The sequence below is a fragment of the Gopherus flavomarginatus genome, chromosome 3, assembly GCF_025201925.1.
Source record: "Gopherus flavomarginatus isolate rGopFla2 chromosome 3, rGopFla2.mat.asm, whole genome shotgun sequence".
Lineage (NCBI taxonomy): Eukaryota > Metazoa > Chordata > Testudines > Testudinidae > Gopherus > Gopherus flavomarginatus.
The window spans coordinates 137,253,534-137,278,387 of record NC_066619.1 but is presented as its reverse complement, the minus strand read 5'-3'; the positions used below and the strand labels follow the sequence as shown (position 1 = coordinate 137,278,387).

The window sequence follows — 24,854 nt, the reverse complement described above, 5'->3', positions numbered from 1 at the left end:
CGGGGGGGTCCCCACGGGGGGGGGGGGCAGCGGTAAATCCGAGGGGATCTCAGCCCCCCCTTTCTCTCCTCGGGGGTCACCGGCTGTTCCCCCCCCCCGCCATGTCCGGGCTGCACCGACACTTCCCACCCGCCCCTGTCCCGCGTCCCCCCCCCCCCACGCAGGGACCCCAGTGGGGCCCCAGGGAGCGGACCCCGGCGCTGCGAGATGCCGGGTCCCCCCGGCCCGGACACGGGGTCAGAGTCACCGCCCGGCCCCCCCCGGGCTCGCTCCGGTACCTGGAGGCTGCAGCTCCGCAGCGCAGGCGGAACCCGGGCAGGGGGGGGGGGGGGGGGTTAATGAAGATCTCTCCCGCCGCGATCTGCGCATGCCCACAACTCCAACGGCCCCGCACGAGCAAGGCAGAACCCCCACCTCCCAGCGCGCGTTCGCGCTCCGGCTCCGCTCCTTCGCTGACGTCACTTCCGCTCCCGAGAGAGTCTGGAACTACAACTCCCAGCGTGCGCTGGGGCGCTTCCGCCCTGTCCTGCCCAGCTAAGGGAGGGGTTCAGCAGCTGAAACTGCGCATGCTCCTTGGGAGCCCCGGTGGGGGAGGGACGATAAAGCTGCTGCTGCCGCCTCCGTGTGAGCCGGTGAGTGAGAGGTCCCGGGGGGGGGCAGTGAGTCTCGGCACCGGGAACCTGGGAGAAGCCTCGGAGCTGCCTCGGCCCCAGGAGCTGCAGCAGGATCCGCCCCGCTGGGATGGGGGGGCGGAGCCTGGGGCCCGGGGGGCCCTGTGGGGGCGGGGCGAAGCCGGGGTTGCGGGGGGGGGGGATGTTGAGCTGTCTCTGGGCAGCCAGGAAATTCCCGGGGCGGGGGGAGTGAATTGGATCCTGTCCCTGTTTGTGCCTCCCTCCCCCGATGCAAATTCCAGGGCCGCCCGGGGGCGGGGGGGCAAGAGGGGCAATTTGCCCCGGGCTCCGCAGGGGCCCCCACGAGAGCTTTTCGGGGCCCCTGGAGCGGGGTCCTTCACTCGCTCCGGGGGGGCCCGGAACACTCTTGCAGGGCCGGGCCCGGAGCTTCTTCTGCTCCCGGTCTTCGCCGGCGGGGAGGTCCTTCTGCTCCGGGGTGGAAGGACCCCCCGCCAGTGAATTACCGCGGAAGCGGGACCTGCCACCGAAGTGCAACCCAGTCTTCAGCGGTAATTGGGCGGTGAGGGGCCCTTCTGTTCCGGGACACTTCGCCGAATTGTCCCGAAGAGGGGACCCCCCACCACCGAATTACCGCCGAAGAGGGTCTTCGGGGCACTTCGGCAGCGGGTCCTGGAACAGAAGGGTCCCCCGCCGCCGAACAGGGCCGGCTCTAGACATTTCGCCATGCGGGGGGCGCCCTGCCACTTGCCTGTCCCACGTCTCCGGTGGATCTCCCGCAGGTGTGGCTGCGGAGGGTCTGCTGGTCCCATGGCTCCAGTGGACGTGGATCAGCTGCTGTAGCCTCCATTGTGATCTGGGAGACCAGGCTTAGCTGCTGCTACTCCCCCAGCAGGGTTCTGTGCTGGGAAGTGACCTTAATTAAAGCTGCTTCTCTACCCAGCCTAGGGGATGACTTTTTCCACCTGGTATTAGCCCCTTGGGGCAGACCTGGGCCCTGTTAATACAAATTCTGAGCCAGAGTCTCCAGGTAACTGAAAGACCTCAGGGAAAGTGCTGGGGACTAGCAAGAAAGTGTCTCTACACAAACAGCCCCTCATCATTTCTCCTCCCATTAGCAATTGCCAGGAGAAAATCCAGCCCTGGGAGAGCAAAGCCCCCGGGAATGGGACTTTCCCAGCCAAAGAGGCAGGGAGAGAGGACAGAGGAAGGAGAAACTGAAAGGGGCAGTGGGAGAAATGAGTGGGGGAAGAGAGATTTCCAGCTCTCTAGTCCACCTAGACACAGGTATTGCTGCACCCCTGGGCAGAACCACTTTCCAGTGAACAAGAGAAGGCTCAGACAGAGGAAAGCTGGTTCTTGACTCCCTATTCCCCCTGCTGGGGTGTGACTGCTGTTGGGCCTGTGTCTGAGGGAATCCCCCACAGGGACTCCTTTGGTTCTGCTCTTTTCTAGTCTTGTGTTCAGAGACTTTGTTATGAGGTGAGGAGAGGGAGAAGGGAGGTAAAAAATGTGTCTGTGGGCTTAGCCTGGCAGAAGGGGCCAGGTCTACACTGTAATAAAGAGATCAAGCATGTTCCCAGCACGGCAGAGTCTAGGATGTCTGTCTGGAGGCAAAGGGCCTGGGGAAATCGTGATGTCAGATTAACTAAAACCTGTTCTGAAACCTCCACCACTGCCCTTCTCGCTCTGCCAGGCTGCAGAATGATGTCCATGTTTCGCTCCAGCTCATCCCAACTTCCCATGACAGAGGGAAGAGAAATGGCTGCAGTGGAGCCAGCTCAGGTAAGGATTATTTTTTTGAGGGGGGGTTGGTGGGTTCCTACAGGAGGGAGAGGGACAGCAAATGCACTGGAGATGGGAAGGTTTGCACAGTCTAGTTTGGAGGTTGGCATGGGGCAGGAAATGCACAGGATGGCGAGAGGGAGGGCAGGGGGTGACAAACCTGCTGGGAGTTGTTTAATAAGTGGCCTAGTTTCTAGGAACAGACCCATGAGGTTCGGAGGTGGGAATGCTCTAGTTTCTAGTGCAGAAAATAACCCAGCTACATGGGACTGGGAAAACTGACCAGACTCATAATGCTGGAGCCTGACCCGACTACTCAGTGGCTGCTGTGAGATATGAAGGGGATACCCACCAGTGAGGGTTAGGGGAGATTCCCCTCCCTTCATATCCAGCTCCTCACAATGAGGAGACTGTTGGGCTTCCTACCAGGGATCTCTCCCTGGTCCCTGCTAAGGCCTCCCTCTCCTCTATCAATCTGTGGCTAGTAGGTGTATGATGGATCTGCTGGGAGATATAAGGGTCTCTCTCTTTGTCCCCTCACTCTGATGTTTTCTGGATGCTCTGAGCAGGGTAGGGGTGGGACTTTGTTGACTGCAATCCATCTAGGGCTTCCCTTTGATGGGCTTCTCTCCCCACAAATAGTGGGGCTGTGAATGGGGCAGCAGGTATTGAGTGTTGGACTCTTGCTCTTTCAGGGGCTGGTGATCTTCGAGGAGGTGGCTGTGTATTTCACCAGGGAAGAGTGGGCTCTGCTTGACCCCACTCAGAGAGCCCTCTACTGGGATGTCATGCAGGAGAACTATGAGAATGTGACCTCACTGGGTAAGGGTTACTGTCCCCTCAGTTCTTGGTAGGGAAAACGGAGAGTTAAGGTTTCGGCCAGCCCCGCAATGCCACTTCTTCTCTGCCCAGTTTCAGCATCACCCCAATATGCCAGTGACACACACATTACCAGAGACCCTCCCCTGCTGCAAAACACTTTGGGAACAAAGCACAGAAGCCGTATCGCAGTGTCAAATATCTCCTGTTTGCTCAAGTAAAACTGAGATTTTAAGTGCAGCATAATCAACAGAAGGACAGTGAACTTGTGGAACTCCTTACCTGAGGAGGTTGTGAAGGCTAGGACTATAACAGCGTTTAAAAGAGAACTAGATAAATTCATGGTGGTTAAGTCCATCAATGGCTATTAGCCAGGATGGGTAAGCAATGATGTCCCTAGCCTCTGTTTGTCAGAGGATAGAGATGGATGGTAGGAGAGAGATCACTTGATCATTGCCTGCCAGAGTCACTCTCTCTGGGGCATCTGGCATTGGTCACTGTCGGTAGACAGGATACTGGGCTAGTTGGACCTTTTTATCTGACCCAGTACGGCCGTTCTTATTTTATGTATGTGTGTGCGCATTTGGTGCAAGGAGCTCCTGACCCTCAGAGACCATGTGGAGGCTTTGGAGGCCAGGATGTTGGAACTGGGGGAGCTAAGGGAGGCAGAGAAGTATGTTCATGAGGCTTTCTGGGACACTATAAAATTGTCCCAACTCCCACACTGACAGCACAGACAGCCTCCCACACTGTTGAGGAGGATGAAAGGCCCAGGGAATGAGAGCAGTCAACGGGAGCAGAGGGAAAGCTTCTCATGGTTGGGACACTCCTTCCAGATAGTGTTGGGGCAACCCCTTACACTGAAGTTACCTCACCGGGGGAGGGAACTCCAGTCATTAAGAAAAGGCAGCTGTTAGTATTGGGCGATTCAATCATTAGAAACAAGGATATCTGGGTTTGTGATGACCAGGAGAACCGTATGGTGACTTGCCTGCCTGGTGCGTAGGTTGCGGATTTCTCAAGGCATCTAGATAGACTTATGTGTAGTGCTGAGGAGGAGCCAGTGGTCATGGTACATGTAGATACCAATGACATAGGGAAGGGTAGGTGAGACGTCCTGGAGGCCAAATTTAATCTGCTAGGAAAGAGACTGAAATCCAGGACCTCTATGGTGGCATTCTCAGAAATGCTCCCATTCCACATGCAGGGCCAGGTAGGCAGGCAGAGCTTCGGCGTCTCAATGCGTTGATGAGATGATGGTGTAGAGAGATGGAGTTTAGATTTATTAGGAACTGGGGAAACTTTGGGGATGGAGGAGCCTGTACAGGAAGGATGGGCTCCACCTAAACCAAAGTGAATCCAGACTGCTGGCACTGAACATTAAAAAGGCTGCAGAGGAGTTTTTAAACTAAGAGATGGGGGGGAAAGCCAATGGCTGCAGAGGAGCACGTGGATCAGACAGAGACTTCTCTTAGAGGAAAGTGTAATGATAGAGATTTTTCTAGTTTTAGTCAGGAAGAGAGGCTGGAAGAGGATAAAGTAAAGGCCAGATCAGACGAGAAGCATTCACACACATACGAATCTAACACATCAGAGAAGGGCAGACAAATAAACAGTAACAAGTTTTTAAAGTGCTTGTACACAAATGCTAGAAGTGTAACTAATAAGATGGGTGAATTAGAGTGCCTCGTGTTAAGAGGATATTGACATAATAGGCATCACAGAAACCTGGTGGAGTGGGGACAATCAGTGGGACACAATCATTCCACGGTACAAAATATATCGGAAGGACAGAGCAGGTCATACTCAGGGGATGGAGAGGGGAGTGGCACTGTATGTTAAAGAAAATGTAGACTCAAATGAAGTAACAATCTTAAATGAAACTGCATGTTCCATAGAATCTCTATGGATAGTAATTCCATGCTCTAATAAGAATATAACAATAGGAATCTATTATTGACCATCTGTCAAAGACAGTGATAGTGAGGATGAAATGCAAAGAGAGATTAGAGAATCTATCAAAATAAAGAACTCCATAATAGTGGGGGATTTCAATGATCCCCATATTGACTGGGTCCATGTCACCTCAGGACAAAATGCAGAAACAAAATTTCTCGATACTCTAAATGACTGTTTCTTGGAGCAGCTGGTACAAGAACCTGCAAGGGGAGAAGCAACTCTCCATTTAGTTCTGAGTGGAGCGCAGGATCTTGTCCAAGAGGTAACTATAACACCGCTTGGAAATAGTGATCATCATATAACAAAATATAACATTCCTGTGGTGGGAAAAACAGCTCAACACTGTGGCATTTAATTTCAGAAAGGAGAACTATGCAAAAATGAGGGGGTTAGTTAAACAGAAATTAAAAGTTACAGTGACTAGAGTGAAATCCCTGTAAGCTGCATGGGTGCTTTTCACAGACACAATATTAGAGGCCCAACTTAAATGTATACCCCAAATTAAAAAACACAGCAAAAGCACTAAAAAGGGCCACTGTGGCTTGGCTTAATCATGTAAAAGAAGCAGTGAGAAATAAAAAGGCATCTTTTAAAAAGTGGAAGTCAAATCCTAGTGAGGTGTATAGAAGGGAGCATAAGTACTGCCAAATTAAGTGTAAAAATGAATAAGAAAACCCAAAAAGGAGTTTGAAGAACAGCTAGTCAAAAATTCAGAAGGTAATAACAAAAAGTTTTAAGTACATCAAAAGCAGGAAGTTTGCTAAACAACCAGTGGGGCCCCTGGACGATTGAAATACAAAAAGAGCCCTTAAAGACGATAAAGTCATTGCGGAGAAACTAAATGCATTCTTTGTTTCAGTCTTCACGGCTGAGAATGTTAGGGAGATTCCCAAACCTTTTGTGGGTGACAAATCTGAGGAATTGCCACAGATTGCAGTGTCGCTAGAGGAAGTTTTGGAACTAATTGATAAACTTAACTGTAACAAGTCACCGGAACCAGATGGTATTTACCCTAGAGCTCTGAAGGAACTCAAATGTGAAATTGGGGAACTATTAGCTATGGTTTGTAACTTGTCTTTTAAATCAGCTTCTGTACCTAATGACTGGAAGATTGCTCATGTAACACCAATATTTAAAAAGGGCTGTAGAGGCAATCCTGGCCATTACTGACCGGTCAGTTTAACATCTGTGCCAGGCAAATTAGTTGAAACAGTAGTAAAGAATAAAATTATCAGGCACATAGAAGAACAGAAATTGTTGGGCAAAAGTCAACATGGTTTCTGTAAAGGGAAATCATGTCTTACTAATCTATTAGAGTTCTTTGAAGGTGTCAACAAACATATGGACAAGGGGGATCTAGTGGACATAGTGTACTTAGATTTCCAGAAAGCCTTTGACGAGGTCTCTTACGAAAGGCTCTTAGATAAATTAAGTTATCATTGGATAAGAGGGGAGATCTTTTCATGAATTGAGAACTAGTTAAAAGACAGGGAACAAAGGGTAGGAATAAATGGTAAATTTTCAAAATGAAGAGGAGTAGCTAGTGGTGTTCCCCATGGGTCAGTCGTAGGACCAATCCTATTCAACTTATTCATAAATGATCTGGAGAAAGGGGTGAACAGTGAGATGGCAAAGTTTGCAGATGATACTAAACTGCTCAAGATAGTTAAGGCCGAAGCAGACTGTGAAGAACTTCAAAAAGATTTCACAAAACCAAGTGATTGGGCAACAAAATGGCAAATGAAATTTAATGTGGATAAATGTAAAGTAATGCACGTGGGAAAAAATAACCCCAAGTATATATACAATATGACGGGGGCTAATTTAGCTACAACTAATCAGGAAAAAGATCTTTTTGTCATTGTGGGAAGTTCTCTGAAGACATCCAGCAGTGTGCAGCAGAAGTCAAAAAAGCTAACAGGATATTAGGAATCCTTTAAAAAGGGTTAGACAGTAATACAGAGAATATCTTATTGCCCTTTTATAAATCAATGAAAATGACTCATTTAGACCCCATCATTTTATATATCTATTTGGGATTATGTTTTCCAATGGGCTGCACTATGTGCTACCCTGACATCTAGTACTACTGAGATCCTACATTCAACGATATCCCTGCCTTTCCTGTTCCCTTTCTCCACTGTGTCCCACGCTTCCCTGGGACTCTCTCTTTGTCTCTGGACCCGTCTGTGAGCAAGAAGCAGAGCTAGAGAGACTTGCCGTCTGTCTGGAGACTTTGATTTTTGGGATGTGGATTTATTTTCTGTGTGTTTTAGGAGACTTTGTAATTGAGTGTCTGTGACATTAAGCATAGTACAATCTGGAGTGTTGAACAGCTGTGTCCCCTCAATTCCCCAGGCTGGGGTGCCTTTTACACTGCTCCACTGTGAGACTAGCCACTCCAGGGCAGTTAACACACAGTCTCCAGCATGTAACTTACTGCCAGCTATACAGTGTTGGGTGCTGCTAGTCAGTGACTCCCGAATTACAGTACCCCACAGGAGAACCCCAGAAAATTCTCTGCTCCCAGACATGTGCATCTTGTCCTGTCCAGCACACTACTGAACAATGGGAGCTCATCTGAAATCTTATTTCATCTGTGGAAAATGACATGCACCAGGGTTGTTGTTCCAAATGGAGTTTTCAACACACTTTAATCCAACCACACTGGTTAGATAAAACAATAAACTAAGATTGTTAACTATGGGGGAAAAAAAAAGATTTTCAGTGACTACAAGTAATAAGGCATAAAAGTCAGACTTGTTTACAAAAGAAATGCAAGAGAAAACGCAAACTAATGTTTAACTTAACAAGCTAAACCGGATATAAAACGAATGTTTCTCTCACCATGTGCTGAGACAGGCTGGCTTTCCTTTCAGCCAGGAATCCCTCTAACCTGCCCCTGCTGCCCACATTCAGTTCTTCAGGAGATGTCATAAGCAGAGGGAAAGAGAAGAGAGTGTCTCATGCATTTTCCTCACCTCTTTTTTTATAATTCAGTCCTTTGTACTAGAAACAAATTCAGTTCTCAGCTGAGTCATGGTGACAGGCTGTTGTAGATAGGAGCTTCAAGTGGTCTCTGTGATGGAATGTACATGTCTTCTTCACACCTTCCCCCTCCTGAAGAATGGCTGTTTGACCAGCTGTTTGCCTTGCTGTCTCTGAAGAACTTAGGGTTAGGGTTGCAACTTTTTCAGTAATATCATACCATAAAATCACATCACTTTACATACAATGTTGTTACACATTTTAAGGAGGGTATTCAGTAGATTGTCTTTTCAAATGTTACCTCACAAGCCATACAGTGATAAATGAAGGGGAAGGGAGGGATCTCTCTTTTATAAACACCCAGCCAGCCAGATTGCTGTAAAATCCTTGTTGGTGTGATTTCTCTGCTTGCTTTACCTGTAAAGGGTTAACAAGCCCACAGGTAAAAGAAAAGGAGTGGGCACCTGACCAAAAGAGCCAGTGGAAAGGCTTGAACTTTTTTAAATGGGACAGTAACTTTCCCTTTGTCTGTTGTTCTGCAGAGAAGTCGACACAGAGTAGCAATGCTGTGTATGGCTTGAAGCAGGTTTGAAAATTCATCTTCCATACCTAGAAGAAATGATTTGGACAGAGAATGTTTAGACAGACACAATCAGGTTTATATTTTTTATTGTGGCTTTTGGAGCTCCTCTGTGCTATCCCAGATGCTTCTGTTTGCTTCTAAGCTTTAAGCTGAACCCCCAAGAAAGCTATTTTGGGTGCGTGCAAAAATTGTTTCTAGCCGTAGCCTAAGTTCCAGATGTATTGTTTTCCTTTTCAATTGTAATAAAATTTACCTCTTTTAAGAACAGGATTGGATTTATGGTGTCCTAAGAGGTTCGTGCATGTTGTTGATTATCTAGTAGCCACAGCTAATTTCCTTTGTTTTCTTTCTCAGCTCTTTCCCGGAGGGGAGGTGAAAGGGCTTGAGGGCACCCCAGAGGGAAGAATTCTCAAGTGCTCCTTCCTGGGTCCAAGGGTTTGGAGTTTTTTGAATTTGGGTGGTGGCAGCATTTACCGAGCCAAGGTCAGAGAAAAGCTGTAACTTTGGGGGTTTAATACAAGCCTAGAGTTGCACAAATTAATTTTTAGAATCCTGGCGGGCCCCCACTTTCTGCACTCAGAGTGACAGAGTGGAGATTCAGCCCTCACACATACTATGAACAAAATTGATCATAATTTTCTAGAAGAGTGAACATAGGGGCACAGACTTGCACAGTGTCTGTCTGTGTGTTCCTAACATATATGTGGGTATTTCAGTCCCTCACAAGAAAGGTGTTCGGCATCTTCAAACACCTGGGAAACCGGTCCTGGGAATTCACTGGTTCATACAGTGTCACTTAATAGAATTGAGAGACACTTTATATTATTTTATTATAAATACCAATATGATGAAATTGCAATGAATCATGCTAGATATGCCATGTAAGGTGTCTATGAAAATGTTATGATTTTCCTCATTTGATAATCTTGTTTCTATTTTTGTATTGTGAGTTATAGATATGTAGGGTATGTCTGTATTCCAGACTTGTGTAGGTTTTCTGAGTGACACCCCCAGACATATTGGCATCAGCACTGCCCAGCCTGTTCAATGGCCCATCCGGGGTCATCAGCTGTACAATGAACCCATGGAAAGGATCAAGGGGATACACCTATTGAGTCAGCAAGACATGCAGGGGTATGCCTATGTACTGAGACCTCCAAGGCTTTTCCATGCCATGTGCTGTGAAGCTTGTGTTTGAGACACAGGAAGTAGAAGCCACTTGGCAAAAGGAGGCTGCTAGGGGCCGTGTGCTGGGAGAGCAGCTCAGCCCTGATTAGGGGGCGGGCTTACCTGATTAGGGGCCCTATAAATGTAGCCAGCCAGTCAGGCAGTGGCACAGCAGCCAGCAAACAGAGCTGGAAACGGGAGTTTCAGAGGGAGTTTACAGGGAGAGGTTGCGGGGGAGACGAAGATAGAGGAACCCACAGGCTAGTTAAGGGAGTGGGTGGTGGTTTGCCAGTGTTCCGGTGCCTCTTGGGGGTTTGTGTTGTGTGTCTTGGATTACCAGGCACTAGGTGGGAAGGCTGTGACTGATACAGAGGCAGCAGTGAAAGACACAATGAGGATGACTGGATGTGGAAGCTGCGGCATGTACATGATCCTGGAGGGGGTACCTGAAAAGAGTTTCATCTGCGTGAACTGCTGCCTGATAGAGCTGATGGAAGAAAAGATCATAGAACTGGAGATGCAGGTGGAAACTCTGAAGTTAGAAGGGGTTTTGAGCAGATGATGGAACACAGACACGAGGGGGCTGAAGGGATAAGCTCAGCCGTGCAGATGGAAGCAGGACCAAAGAATTCAGAGGAGAGGCTGCTGGGTGAGGACAGTGGACAGTGGAAGCATGTGACTAAGAGAACCAGGCAGAGGAAAAGACGGGCCAGTGAAGGAGAAATAGAGCTCAGGAAGAGGTATGCAGAGTTGGAAAATGAAGAAGGGGCACAGCAGGTGGTCGCTGAAGGAGAGAGGGCAAGGAAAAAGAGAAGAGCTGATAGTCCTACAAGAGGAGGGGAGGAGTCAATGGAAGCAACACCAAATATCATCCCCAGGAGGATTGCAAGGGTGAATAGGAATTGAGAGGACTTGCAGCCAGTGGGTGCAGAGGGTAGACCAGAGAATCACACTGTCACTAGGAAAAGGCAGGTCTACGTGATTGGAGACTCCTTACTGAGAAGAATAGACAGGCCTGTAACTAGAGCTGATCAGGAGAACAGAAGGGTGTGCTGTCTGCCGAGTGCTAAGATACAGGATGTGGACCTGAGGCTGAAAAGGATCCTAGTGGGAAAGAATCCACTGATTGTCCTTCATTTGGGAACGACTGATTTGGCTAGATTCTCGGTGGAACGTATGAAGGGAGAATATGCCAGACTGGGGAAGACGCTTAAGGAAATCGAGGCTCGGGTGATCTTCAGTGGGATTCTGCCAGTTCCTAGAGAAGGACAACAAAGGTGTGACAAGATTATAGCAATCAACAGATGGCTCAGGCAGTGGTGCTATCAGGAGGACTTTGGGATGTACTGTCATTGGGAAGCATTTATGGACAGAAGACTGTTCTCTCGGGATGGACTTCACCTGAGTAAGGAGGGAAATAGACTTCTAGGATGGAAGCTCGCCCAACTGATAAGAGTGTTTAAACTAGGAATTTGAGGGAGGTGGTTGGGAGATGTTCAGGTGATCTCCAGGCCGGAATTTAACCTTGAGAGGGAAGTAAACAAAGTAAAAGGGGATACAGCCATGGACAGAAGAATTGACATAAGGAGGAAGGGTAGTGTTGATACCAAACTAACAGGTGATACTGGTGGTAGAATGTCTGTGCCTAACAGAGTAAAGAATGTCAGTGAACCTAAACGGCAAAAAATAAAATGTTTGTACACTAATGCGAGAAGCCTAGGAAATAAAATGGAGGAACTAGTGCTACTGATGCAGGAATTGAAACTGGATATTATAGGGATAACAGAAACATGGTGGAATAGTAGTCATGACTGGAGTATAGGTATTGAAGGCTATGTGCTGTTTAGGAAAGACAGAAATAAAGGCAAAGGTGGCGGTGGAGTAGCATTGTACATCAATGATGAGGTTAACTGTAAAGAAATAAGTGATGGAATGGATAAGACATAGTCTGTCTGGGCAAAAGTCACACTGGGAAAGAAAGCTACTAGAGCCTCCCCTGAGATAGTGCTTGGGGTATGCTACAGACCATCGGGATCTAATTTGGATATGGATAGAGACCTCTTTAATGTTTTTAATGAAGTAAACACTAATGGGAAATGTGTGATCATGGGAGACTTTAACTTCCCAGATACAGATTGGAGGACAAGTGCTAGCAAGAATAATAGGGCTCAGATTTTTTTGGATGTGATAGCAGATGGATTTCTTCACCAAGTAGCTGAAGAACCAACAAGAGGGGATGCCATTTTAGGTTTGGTTTTGGTGAGCAGTAAGGACCTCATAGAAGAAATGGTTGTAGGGAACAACTTTGATTCGAGTGCTCATGAGCTAATTCAGTTCAGACTAGATGGACGGATAAACAAAAATAGATCTGGGACTAGGGTTTTTGACTTCTCAAGGGCTGACTTTAAAGAATTAAAGAAACTAATTAGGGAAGTGGATTGGACTGAAGAACTTATGGATCTAAATGCGGAGGAGGCCTGGAATTATTTTAAGTTGCAGCTGCAGAAGCTTGCATCCCAAGAAAGGGGAAAAAAACCATAGGCAGGAGTTGTAGACCAAGCTGGATGAGCAAGCATCTCAGAGAGGTGATTAAGAAAAAGCAGAAAACTTACAAGGAGTGGAAGAAAGGTGGGATTAGCTAGGGAAGCTACCTTAGTGAGGTCAGAACATGTAGGGATAAAGTGAGGAAGGCTAAAAGCCGTGTGGAGTTGGACCTTGCAAAGGGAATTAAAACCAATAATAAAAGGTTCTATAGCCATATAAATAAGAAGAAAACAAAGAAAGAAGAAATGGGACCGCTAAACACTGAAGATGGAGCGGAGGTTAAGGATAACCTAGGCATGGCCCAATATCTAAATAAGTACTTTGCCTCAGTCTTTAATAAGGCTAATGAGGAGCTTGGGGATGATGGAAGGATGACAAACAGGATTGAGAATATGGAGATGGATATTACCACATCTGAGGTAGAAGCTAAACTTGAACAGCTTAATGGGACAAAATTGGAGGGCCCAGACAATCTTCATCCAAGAATATTAAAGGACCTGGCACATGAAATTGCAAGCCCATTAGCAAGAATTTTTAATGAATCAGTAAACTCAGGGGTTGTACCGTATGACTGGAGAATTGCTAACATGGTTCCTATCTTCAAGAAAGGGAAAAAAAAGTGATCCGAGTAACTATAGGCCTGTTAGTTTGTCATCTGTAGTACGTAAGGTCTTGGAAAATATTTTGAAGGAGAAAGTAGTTAAGGACATTGAGGTCAATGGTAATTGGGACAAATTACAACATGGTTTTAGAAAAGGTAGATCGTGCCAAACCAACCTGATCTCCTTTGAGAAGGTGACAGATTATTTAGACAAAGGAAATGCAGTAGATCTAATTTACCTCGATTTCAGTAAGACATTTGACACAATTCCACATGGGGAATTATTAGTTAAATTGGAAAAGATGGGGATCAATATGAAAATTGTAAGGGGATAAGGAACTGGTTAAAGGAGAGACTCCGAGTTATACTGAAGGGCGAACTGTCAGGCTGGAAGGAGGTTACTAGTGGGGTTCCTCAAGGATCAGTTTTGGGACCAATCTTATTTAACTTTTTTATTACTGACCTTGGCACAAAGAGCGGGAATGTGCTAATAAAGTTTGCGGATGACACAAAACTGGGGGTATTGCTAACACAGAAAAGGACCGGGATATCATACAGGAAGACCTGGATGACCTTGTAAACTGGAGTAATAGTAATAGGATGAAATTTAATAGTGAAAAGTGCAAGGTCATGCACTTAGGGATTGATCATAAGAATTTTAGATATACATTGGGGACACATCAGTTGGAAGCAACAGAGGAGGAGAAGGACCTTGAAGTATTGGGTGATCACACGATGACTATGAGCTGCCAATGCGATATGGCCGTTAAAAAAGCAAATGCAGTTTTAGGATGCATCGGGCGAGGTATTTCCAGCAAAGATAAGGAGGTGTTAGTACAGTTATATAAGGCAGTAGTGAGACCTCATCTGGAATACTGTGTGCAGTTCTGGTCTCCCACATTTAAGAAGGATGAATTCAAACTGGAACAGGTTCAGAGACGGGCTACTAGGATGATCCAAAGAATGGAAAACCTGCCTTATGAAAGGAGAGTCAAAGAGCTTGGCTTGTTTAGCCTAGCCAAAAGAAGGCTGCGGGGGGATATGCTTGGTCTTTATAAATATATCAGGGGGATTAACATTAGGGAGGGAGAGGAATTATTTAAACTTAGGACCAATGTAGACACAAGGACAAATGGGTAAAAACTGGACATTAGGAAGTTTAGACTTGAAATTAGATGAAGGTTTCTAACCATTAGAGGAGTGAAGTTCTGGAACAGCCTTCCAAGGGGAGTAGTGAGGGCAAAAGACACATCTGGCTTTAAGACTAAGCTTATGGAAGGGATGGTATGATAGGATAGTTTAATTTTGGCAATTGATCTTTGATTATCAGCAGATAAGTCTGCCCAGTGGTCTGTGATGGGATGTTGGATGGGATGGGATCTGAGTTACTATAGAGAATTCTTTCCTGAGTACTGGCTGGTGAATCTTGCCCACATACTCAGGGTTTAGCTGATCACCATATTTGGGGTCGGGAAGGAATTTTTCTCTGGGGCAGATTGGCAGAGTCCCTGGAGGTTTTTCACCTTCCTCTGCAGCGTGGGGCATGGGTCACTTGCTGGTGGATTCTCTGCAGCTTGAGGTCTTCAAACCACAATTTCAAGACTTCAATAACTCGGACATAGGTTAGAGGTTTGTTAAAGAAGTGGATGGGTAGGGTTCTGTGACCTGCTCTGTGCAGGAGGTCAGACTAGATGATCATATTGGTCCCTTCTGACCTGTGAGTCTATGAATATAAAGGGCAGCTGCATCATCTCCATTTTGTCTTCAATCCCTCTTCCTATCTCTGGAGCAACTTCTCTACAAACTGAACGCTGGAACAAAGGACTGAATGATGTTGATGTGTACCAGAGAGCCTTTCAAGCCAGAAACTCACTCATCTGAGAGGGAGGGATATTTGAGCTTTGGCCTGCTAAACCCAAGGTTGTGAATTCAGTCCTTGAGGGAGCCACTTAGGGAGCTGGGGCCAAAATTGGTTCTGCAAGTGAAGGCAGGGGGCTGGACTCAATGACCTTTTAAAGTCCCTTCCAGTTCTAGGAGATTGGTATATCTCCAGTTATTACCTTTATTACCAATACTGCTAAGAACCAGATATATAGATTTCTGAATGCATCTGACTGTTTCCCCATAAACTGTGTTCCCATTAACTTTTCTTATGTGTTTATGCCATTTTAACAATGTCATAAACACATAAGAAAAGTTAATAGCACAGAAGTAGTTTATATCTCTTTGACTGTAAAGGGTTAACAAATTCAGTAGCCTGGCTGTCACCTGACCAGAGGACCAATCAGGAGACAGGATACTTTCAAATCTTGAGGGAGGGAAGTTTCTGTGTGTGCTGTTAGTTTTTGGTGGTTGTTCACTCTAGGGGCTCAGAGGGAGCAGACGTGCAACCAGGTTTCTCTCCAATCTCCCTAATACAGGTTCTTATAGATTCCAAATAGTAAGTACTAGGTAGATAGTGAGTTAAGCTTATGTTTGTTTTCTTTATTTGCAAATGTGTATTTGGCTGGAAGGAGTTTAATTTGTAGTTGTATATTTAGACTGGGAGGATATTCCAGTGTCTATAACTGAAAAACCCTGTACCTAATCCATCTTAAATTTACAAAGATAATTTTTATTGTTTTTCTTTCTTTAATTAAAAGTTCTTCTTGTTTAAGAACCTGATTGTTTTTTTTATTCTGGTGAGACCCCAGGGGACTGGGTCTGGATTCACCAGGGAACTGGTGGGGAGAAAGGAGGGAATGGGGAGAGAGAGGCTGGTTTCTCTCTGTGTCAGGATTACTGTCTCTCTCAGGGAGAGTCTTGGAGAGGGAAAGAGAAGGAGGGGGGGAAGGTGAATTTTCCTCTCTGTTTTGTGATTCAAGGAGTTTGAATCACAGTGGTCTTCCAGGGAAACCCAGGGAGGGGAAGCCTGGGAGAGGCGACGGTGGGGGAAAGGGTTTACTCTCCCTGTGTTTAGATCCAGAGGGTCTGGGTCTTGGGGGTCCCCGGGTAAGGTTTTGAGGGGACCAGAGTGTACCAGGCACTGGAATTCCTGGTTGGTAGCAGCGCTACAGGTTCTAAGCTGGTGATTAAGCTTGGAGGAATTCATGCTGGTACCTCATCTTTTGGACGCTAAGGTTCAGAGTTGGGAATTGTACCATGACAAACAACTTCCTTTTTCTTTCCTTTTTATAATAAAGCTTTAGTTTAGAAGCTAAGGATTGGCTGGCATCAAAGTATTCTGGGTAAGATCCAAACCTATACAGACCTGGTAATGTTGCTGACTCTGGGGTCAGAAGAACACTTGTTTTATGTGAGCAGTTTTTAAATAAACTCTCACGGTGCCGGACCGAGATGCTGATCGGGAGTCAGAGAACTGGAATGCAGTAAAGGGGGCCGTGTGATGTCTTTTTTCAGTTTCTCGATAACCAGTGTGGGGTATCAGAAGCACAGTTGGTGACTGATGGGTGATTTTAACTTGGATGTTAACCACCAGTTTTGGGAGCATCTGCTCTCCCTTTTTCAGCCTGCCCTGATCTTGGCATTTTCAATGGGGGGAGGGATAACTTAGTGGTTTGAGCACTGGCCTGCTAAATCAAGGGTTGTGAGTTCAATCCTTGAGGGGGCCATTTGGGGACTTAGTTGGGAATTGGTCTTGCTTTGAGCAGGGGGTTGGACTAGATGATCTTCTGAGGTCCCTTCCAACCCTAATAATCTATGATTCTATGAACGTGAACTGCCCCAGGCATGCTGGGTCACACTAAGCACTGAAGTTAAATTAATAGTGTTTTTTTATGACACAGTCATATGAAATCAACTGAACTCCTTTGTTTTCTTTCATCTGAGCAGGGTTTCCAGTTTCCAGACCTCCTATAATTTCCCATCTGGAACAAGGGGAAGAGCCATGGGTCCCAGACCTCCAGGGTTCAGAGGAAAGAGAGATCCAGAGAGTTGCCTGCACAGGTGAGGAAAGATTAAACCAACTCAGAATCTCTAAGTGCCTGAAGGAAACATCTGGGATGCCCTACAATGCCTTTGGAAGGTTTCTCAGTTCATTATTGTCCCTAGCAGGGGTCGTATCCTCAGGGTAAATATAGCTCATGGCTTCCTGTAGAACCTAGCAGACACCAGGCAGTAGTTTCCTCCCTTCCCTCTGTGAATTTGGATGGGATATGAGGGCCAAATTGATCCCCTCCTCTCTCCTGTTTAGGGGAAGAGTTTGGAGGAGTTCAGTTCTTGTTTTTATTTGCCCTCTCTCAAGCATTTGGTTTGGTTTTGCCTTCCCCTCTCTGTCCCTGTTTGAGGTTTCTGTCTCTATCACAGCAGGTGACGCAGTGGTATGTGAGAAAGAGGAGCAGAATTGTCAGCAGGAAAATGTTGAGCAAGTGGCTGAACACAGAGAATTATCGCAAAGATCAAAAAGGAATGTGTCCAGGAGTCATGAGCAGGAAAACTCCTGTGAGATTCAGCGCAGACCAGAAAGAGAGCAAGGAAAGCAGGCAGGGGAGAAAATGGGTAAATTTATTTCCTGTCGGGGAACTCAGAGCATCAAGGAAACCACAACACAGCAGGAAATCCTCATGGGAAAGAGGAAAAATACATGCAGTGAGTGTGGAAAAACCTTCACTTACAGCTCAGACCTTTCTCAACATCAGAGAATCCACACAGGGGAGAAGCCCTATGAATGCCGTGAGTGTGGGAAAAGCTTCACTAGCAGCTCAGGCCTTTGCAAACATCAGAGAATCCACACAAGGGAGAGGCTTTTTGAATGCAGTGAGTGTGGGAAAAGCTTCACTCACAGCTTTCAACTTACTAGGCATCAGAGAATCCACACAGGGGAGAGGCCCTATGAATGCAGTGAGTGTGGGAAAAGTTTCACTCACAGCTTTTGCCTTTCTCAACATCAGAGAATCCACACAGGGGAGAGGCCTTTTGAATGCAGTGAGTGTGGGAAAAGCTTCACTTCCAAGTCAAGCCTTATTACCCATCTCAGAATCCACACAGGGGAGAGGCCCTATAAATGCAGTGAGTGTGGGAAAAGCTTCAGTTCCAATTCAAACCTTATTTTGCATCTCGGAAGACACACAGGGGAGAGGCCCTACAAATGCAGTTACTGTGGGAAAAGATTCGCTAGCAGCTCAGGCCTTTGCAAACATCAGAGAATCCACACAGGTATGCGACCCAGTGGAAGCGGTGAGAGTGGGAAAACCTTGTCTTGCCACTGAGCCCATGTGAGCCATCAGAGAATCTGCAAGGGGGATCAACACCATAAAACTCCCTAGGGCTATCAATACTTTAATACTTTCCTGATTCCCACAGATTAACTTTTAAAAGCTGTTTGAAGCACCGATAACCCTCACTTTGCCCAGATGAGTGAGTGACCTGGTTTTGCATTTTCCAGTTTGACCTCTTTGAGGTGGACTCATTTGTCCTTTCTATCAACTCCATTCTCCCGTGAGTAATTCTAGTGTGCCCTTCCTATCAGGAACCAGGGAGCATCACATTTATAACAGTCTTCCTATTGCCAAGTTATTGTTAGAGTCACCAGTGATACAGATTGTATCATTGCCAGTTGTTCTCATGCTCTGCTGAAGAGCAGTTATAATGGGAACTTTTTCATATTAAATTTAAATGAAGAGGAGCAGGGGCAGGAAAAAAGTGTCATTTCAGCCTCTGTGGTACTGGAAGGAGATGTAAAAAGCAACAGAGTCCTGTGGCACCTTATAAACTAAAATACGTATTGGAGCATAAGCAATATACAGAAACCTGTAGAAGAACACTTCAATCCGCCTGGACACACAATAGCAGACTTAAAAGTAGCCATCCTGCAGCAGAAAATACTTCAGGGCCAGACTTCAAAGAGAAACTGCTGAGCTCCAGTTAATCTGCAAATCTGACACCATCAGCTCAGGATTAAACAGACTGTGAATGGCTAGCCAACTACAGAAGCAGTTTCTCCTACCTTGGTGTTCACACCTCAACTGCTTGAAGAGGGCCTCATCCTCCCTGATTGAACTAACCTCCTTATCTCTAGACTGATTCTTGCCTGCTTATTTATACCCGCCTCTGGAAATTTCCACTACATACATCTGACAAAGTGGGGATTCACCCACGAGAGCTTATGAGCCAATATGGCTGTTAGTCTACAACGTGCCACAGGACTCTGTGTCATATGTTACAGATCCAGATTAACACAGCTACCCCTCTGATACTTGGAAGGAGATGGGGTGACTCAGAGATTCCCTCCTTCCCCATCATGGCAGAACTGTTACCTTTTGTCTGAGCCAGGCAGAGTTTATCATCATCACATTCTACCCCTCCACTTCTCAAAGTGTCATGTGATGAAGTGTTCTCAGTTGTGTGTGCTTGGAGATGATGCTTTGACTTATTTAATCCTATACCAGAGTTGCTATGATTGGAGATGAAAGTATCAAAGACTGAGAAGGGGAATTCAAATGGACCCTAAATGCAGTGTGATCATTTCGAGTTTAAATCTCAGGTTCCATCTATTGGTCAAGACAGTTCTGGCAAGGCGGCTGCTTTTTCCCCCATTATGGGAATGCTAGAATACTAAACATGTTGTAAATAACATAACTGACTGTTGAGACAGTGCTCAATGAAATATGTTTGAATGGATCAGAGGAGAATGTGATGGGAGAATCTCTTGTCCTGATTCTAAATAATTAGATGGAACTTGCTCTGGAATTTCAATTTACACTTTCATTGTCATGTATTCTATCTCTCTGTGATCTGGGTTTCTATCTTTCTTGATGGCTATGTGGTCACACAATTAGATATTAGTTCGGCTCAGATTTATTGGAGAATTTAAGACAAATGACCATTTGCTAAAGTCGTCATTTCTCACTTCAGCTTTGCTTTTCCCCATCATTCCGTGATGATATTGAGAAAGTTCAAGTGCAGTTCTGTCAATAGGAGAGAACTCTCCAATTTACTGGCCATGCTAACAAAGGCACAGCAGTGATTTAAAGTCTCCACTTGGCCATGGTGAACAGCAGCAGACCCCCCAGTAACTGAGGGAAGTGCATATGAGCACAGCGTAGTTCAATTGCTTAAATCAATATGGTCTCAGATGGCTATGTTGGTAGGCGAAGGCCTCCTGCTGATGTAGCACTATCTACACAGGGGATTAGAGATGTGTAACTGCGTTGTTCAGCTGTATCCATTTTTCACACCTCTGAGCAATAATTATACTGATAAATGTCTTTAGTGTAGCCTAGACAGTTTTCTCTTGTGTTTTCTGCATTTGTATCACTTCTCCTCTACTTCCTACTACTTTGAAAGATTTAAAGTATGAAAAAAGGTATTTTTTCTCGTGATGCTAACATTCCCACATAGGAGGCCCCTTCCACCAGCACGCATGGCAGAAGAATCCGAGAGATATGAACTCACAGAAGTGTTGGGACAAAGCACAACTTGAGCCAAGGTTCAGTTGTTGGCAATGGAGATTAAAAGAAAACTAACGTGACCAGAATTTGTGAGCTTTGAATATATTAGTGTTGCTAGTGAAAATGAAATTATAGGTGGTGTTATTGGTTAGAGTAAGAGACTAATTGTTTGATAATTCTGAATTATTTTGGAAAACTGGAAGTTGTCTTGTTTTTTTTCTTTTTTAGTTGTACAGGAAATGATGGTTAATCTTCAAAAGTTAATTTGATTTAATTTCCCCCCTGTAGTGTAAAGAGTTCTGGTAGAAAACCTCACTCCAAAGGTTGAGGTGGGAGAACAGGTGTTAGAGTGTATAAGAGAATATTGGGTCTGTATAAATTTTTTTTTTTTAATTTCAAATAGAGCATATTTTGCTTAGCTTCAAAGTCAATTTCTATTAAAAGGAAAACTGCTCGAGGAGACAATTTGTTTAAGTTTTTACCCACTTACACTGTAAGCATCGCTGACTTCCCCACTTCTCTAATTTGCAAAGGAAAGGCCTGACATCTGTCATAGGATGTGTCCAGCAGGTAGGAAAGCTGCAGTTGGCAACCATCAGTACCAAGAAAAAGACTGAGGTCCATTGCCTTTCATATCTAAAAACCATCTAGAGGCTAGTCTACACTGAAAAGCTATGTTGACATTGCCACATCTCTCAGGGGTGTGAAAAATTCACTGCACTGAGAGAAGTAGTTAATGTGACCTAAGCCCCAGTGTAGAGAGTGTTATGTTGTCAGAAGAATATTTCCAGTGTTTGTAGGGTAGACATAGCCTCAGTCAGACTGATCCCCTCTGGGAAGCGAGTCATGACATCAATTCCAGTTTTGACCCATCTCCTTATATGTGAGAAAGCTGTGTTAGTATGGAGGGCTGAGCCAGCTGTCTGATCACCTGGTTCAACTGAGGGAAAAGCTCTAATTACCCATCAGTCCAAAGACTGAGAGAAATGTTGAGTTCCAGCCATTGTCATTTTAGTATTTTATTGTTCCTTTCTCTGTTTTGTATTGGCCTTTCTCTTCTGTCAGGGTGTGACTGTATAGCTCAGTGCATGTGTGATAAATGCTCTTTGGTGCCACTTGGCAGAGAGGTCAAAGTAATTCACAAGAAACTCCTGCCTCAGACCTGACAAACTCACACCTAATACTCTGATTTTTATGATATTTATCCAGGAAGCATAGCAGTGAGATCTCTACTGAAAGCTTGTAAATTATTGTTACTCCTGATCACTGCAAGAGGTGTGTCTGAGTCCTATTGAAGGAGTCCTGTAAGCATATGGAAAATTATGCCCATATGGTATTGTCATGAAAGTGAGTCACCCCAATCAAAGGTCTTGTTGGGAATGACCCATTCAAGGGGAGGGAATTGTCACCCATCCCTTGCTGGCCAGTTATGCGATGTGTTGCTGCATTGTCAACCTTTGTGCTAGCCCAGAAAATCCAATAGAAAACTATCAGAGACAAATTATAGACATCGAAACCCTGTGGAAGTGTGAATGACAATGAGGAAATGGTCCTTTCTGTGAATATACACAAAAGACTGATTCATTTTATAACAGGATGGAGAGAAACACTCTAGGTCCATTCACCAAGGAGATCGCTAATGACCAGTGGTGCTTCAAGAAAGGCAGGGCCCTGGCTCCTAGGGACTAGCAATCACTGCACTAGACTGTCGCCTCAGACTTCAATCTACTTAGGTAGGAGAAGTAACTATTAAAAAGTGTAGGTTGCATTTTGTGATTTTGTTTTGTTGGTAACAGTTGGTTTCCATCATTCACATTTGTTTGTTTAAATCTCTGTCCCTTGTTAAAGAAATTTCCCTTTGTTCACTAACTGTGCTCAAGTGCTGTGTGTGATCCATTAGCAGTGGGCTACAGTAAAACTGGTAACCTGGGATGTGCCATTGCTTCGGTCAGAGAGGATCTGGGATTTTTCTGAGCCATGGTCTACTCTAGGGGAGGGAATCAATCTAAGTTACGCAACTTCAACTACATGAATAACGTAGCTGAAGTTGATGTACTTAGATCGACTTACCGTGGTGTCTTCATCACGGTGAGTCGACTGCTGCAGCTCCCCAGTAGACTATGCCTGCGCCTCTCACCGAGCTGGAGTACAATGGTCGACAGAAGAGTACTCGTATCGATTTATTGCATCTACACTAGAGGTGATATATATTGACCCCCCGCTGGATCAATCACTGCCCGCCAATTCAACAGCTAGTATAGACATACCCCGAGTATCTGGTGATTGGAGCTGGACCCCGGAGGGGGACACATTGAAGGAACTCAGGGGTTAAGGTGCCTTTATTGCCAACTGTCAAGGTTGCTGTAGCTCAGAGGAGGGTGCTTGACTGCCTGACGGGCTGGTGAGTTTGGTCACTAACATCCAGCTGCCAAATGCAAAAGTCCATTTTGGGAGGGTTTGGGTCCAGAGTGACCTAGACAAATTGGAGGATTGGGCCAAAAGAAATCTGATGAGGTTCAACAAGGACAAGTGCAGAGTCCTGCACTTAGGATGGAAGAGTCCCATGCACCACTACAGGCTGCGGACAGACTGGCTAAGTGGCAGTTCTGCAGAAAAGGACCTGGGGATTACAGTAGACAAGAAGCTGGATATGAGTCAATAATGTGCCCTTATTGCCAGGAAGGTTAACAGCGTATTGGGCAGCATTAGTAGGAATGTTGCCAGCAGATTGAGGGAAGTGATTATTCCCTTCTATTTGGCACTGATGTGGCCACATCTGGAGTACTGCATCCAGTTTTGGGCCCCCTGCTACAGAAAGGATGTGGACAAATTGGAGAGTATTCAGCAGAGGGCAAGAAAAATTATTAGGACACCTAGGCATATGATTTATGAAGAGAAGGTGAGGGAACTGGAGTTACTTAGTCTGCAGAAGAGAAGAGTGAGGGGGGGATTTGATAGCAGTCTTCAACTACCTGAAGGGGGGTTCCAAAGAGGATGGAGCTCAGCTGTTCTCAGTGGTGGCAGATGACAGAACAAGGAACAATGGTCTCAAGTTGCAGTGGAGTAGGTCTTGGTTGGATATTTGGAAAAACTTTTTCACTTGCAGGGTGGTGAAGCACTGGAAGGGGTTCCCTAGGGAGGTGGTACAATTGCCATCCTTAGAGGTGTGTAAGGCCCGGCTTGACAGAGGGGGCTGCATTCCTGTGCCAAACAATCACTTGAAGGAGGCAGACAAAGGCCTTTAAGTTGAGGTGTCCATCACTGTCAAAATATCCTCTCCCTCCTTCAGGTCACTGGCAGCCTGAATTTCTTCCTCACCCTACCAGAGTCTTGTCTGGACTCAGCACTATCCAGCCCCTCTGTATGTAGTGGGCAAAACCCACAAACCTTGTCTTTAAAACAAGCTGTCCCCTTCCTTCTGAGGGAAGATTTTTCTATGATTGAAGTTGAGCTTCAGGTCCCCTCTCCTAGGGGCAGGCTGGGTGTGGGGCCAGCTCCCAATGAGATCTGTTTTCACCTTTGCTCCCTAACTCAGCTTCCAACCCATCCACCGTACTTACTAGCTCCATGGTCATGTGTCACCCCCTTTGCCAGCACACGTAGCCTGCAGGAAAGCTGCCCCTGCCAGCTGTGGTGGTGGTATAGTGGTGAGCAGAGCTGCCTTCCAAACAGTTTATCTGGTTTCACTTCCCAGCCAATGCAGTAACGGCTTTTCTCTTTTGTTGGTTCCTTGTCTAGAAGTGGTTTAATTTCAGTCACATTATGTTCCAATCACATTATCAATAGAATGAGACAATAAATGTGTCAACGCCCAGCAGGTCACACAGGAGGGAGGAATACAAGGGGCTGGAATGTGTCATCTGAGAAAACAGAACACTTGGAAACCTGCATCTCCCGTCCCCTGGCCTTCCGTGTTATGATTCCAGCTGTGTGCGATGTTTGTATCATGTTCCTGCATGATGGGGAAATAAAGTTTTGAGTCAGTTTTTGCTCCCACAGATTCCTTTGCTGTTACAATTATATTGATATGAACAAAAGGGAAGCAAAAAATAACAAAAAAACCCACCCAAATTGCAATACGGGTGGGGAAAGAGAAGATAGGGGGTAAGCCAAACATTTCATAATAAAAATTAATACTAAAATGGGAGCTGGGGGGGAGAGATCAGGTATGTGGAGACCCCCTTGATATTTGAAACCTATAACTCCCTAGCTTTCTGAACACCTGTGATGAGCAAGATGGAGTAGTGACATCTTCAATCATGTATTGTCTCTCTGTGTTCTGTCTCTTTCTTCTCCCTCCGTTATTCTTCTCCAATGTCTCTGCCTTTCTCCTCTTGCTCCCTCTCCCCCTGCCTGTTCCCAGGCACTCACAGTCTACAGCATGTAGGAAA

General features: G+C 45.8%; 1 protein-coding gene across 3 annotated transcripts; it reads left to right on the top strand.

Annotated features, from left to right (window-relative positions):
- The first annotated feature begins 534 nt into the window (after nucleotides 1-534).
- On the top strand, nucleotides 535-24,459 carry LOC127048448 (zinc finger protein 383-like). Of its 3 annotated transcripts, none has more exons than XM_050948287.1 (5): nucleotides 535-632; nucleotides 2,326-2,414; nucleotides 3,110-3,236; nucleotides 16,907-17,020; nucleotides 17,381-24,459. In XM_050948287.1, exons 2-5 carry the CDS (start codon nucleotides 2,334-2,336, stop codon nucleotides 18,280-18,282), a joined length of 1,224 nt encoding a protein of 407 aa, XP_050804244.1. In that variant the 5' UTR covers nucleotides 535-632; nucleotides 2,326-2,333; the 3' UTR covers nucleotides 18,283-24,459. The 3 variants fall into 3 exon arrangements, with proteins under 3 accessions (XP_050804244.1, XP_050804242.1, XP_050804241.1); XM_050948285.1 differs by having other exon boundaries at nucleotides 552-624; nucleotides 17,384-24,459; XM_050948284.1 differs by having other exon boundaries at nucleotides 552-624.
- The last annotated feature ends 395 nt before the right edge of the window (nucleotides 24,460-24,854 follow it).

Excerpts from the sequence above, each read along its gene's own strand:
- LOC127048448 (XM_050948284.1), top strand. The coding sequence starts at position 567 with ATGCTCCTTGGGAGCCCCGGTGGGGGAGGGACGATAAAGCTGCTGCTG. Across the intron at positions 625-2,325 it reads GCTGCTGCTGCCGCCTCCGT|GCTGCAGAATGATGTCCATG; the intron begins GTGAGCCGGTGA and ends TCGCTCTGCCAG. Across the intron at positions 2,415-3,109 it reads CTGCAGTGGAGCCAGCTCAG|GGGCTGGTGATCTTCGAGGA; the intron begins GTAAGGATTATT and ends TTGCTCTTTCAG.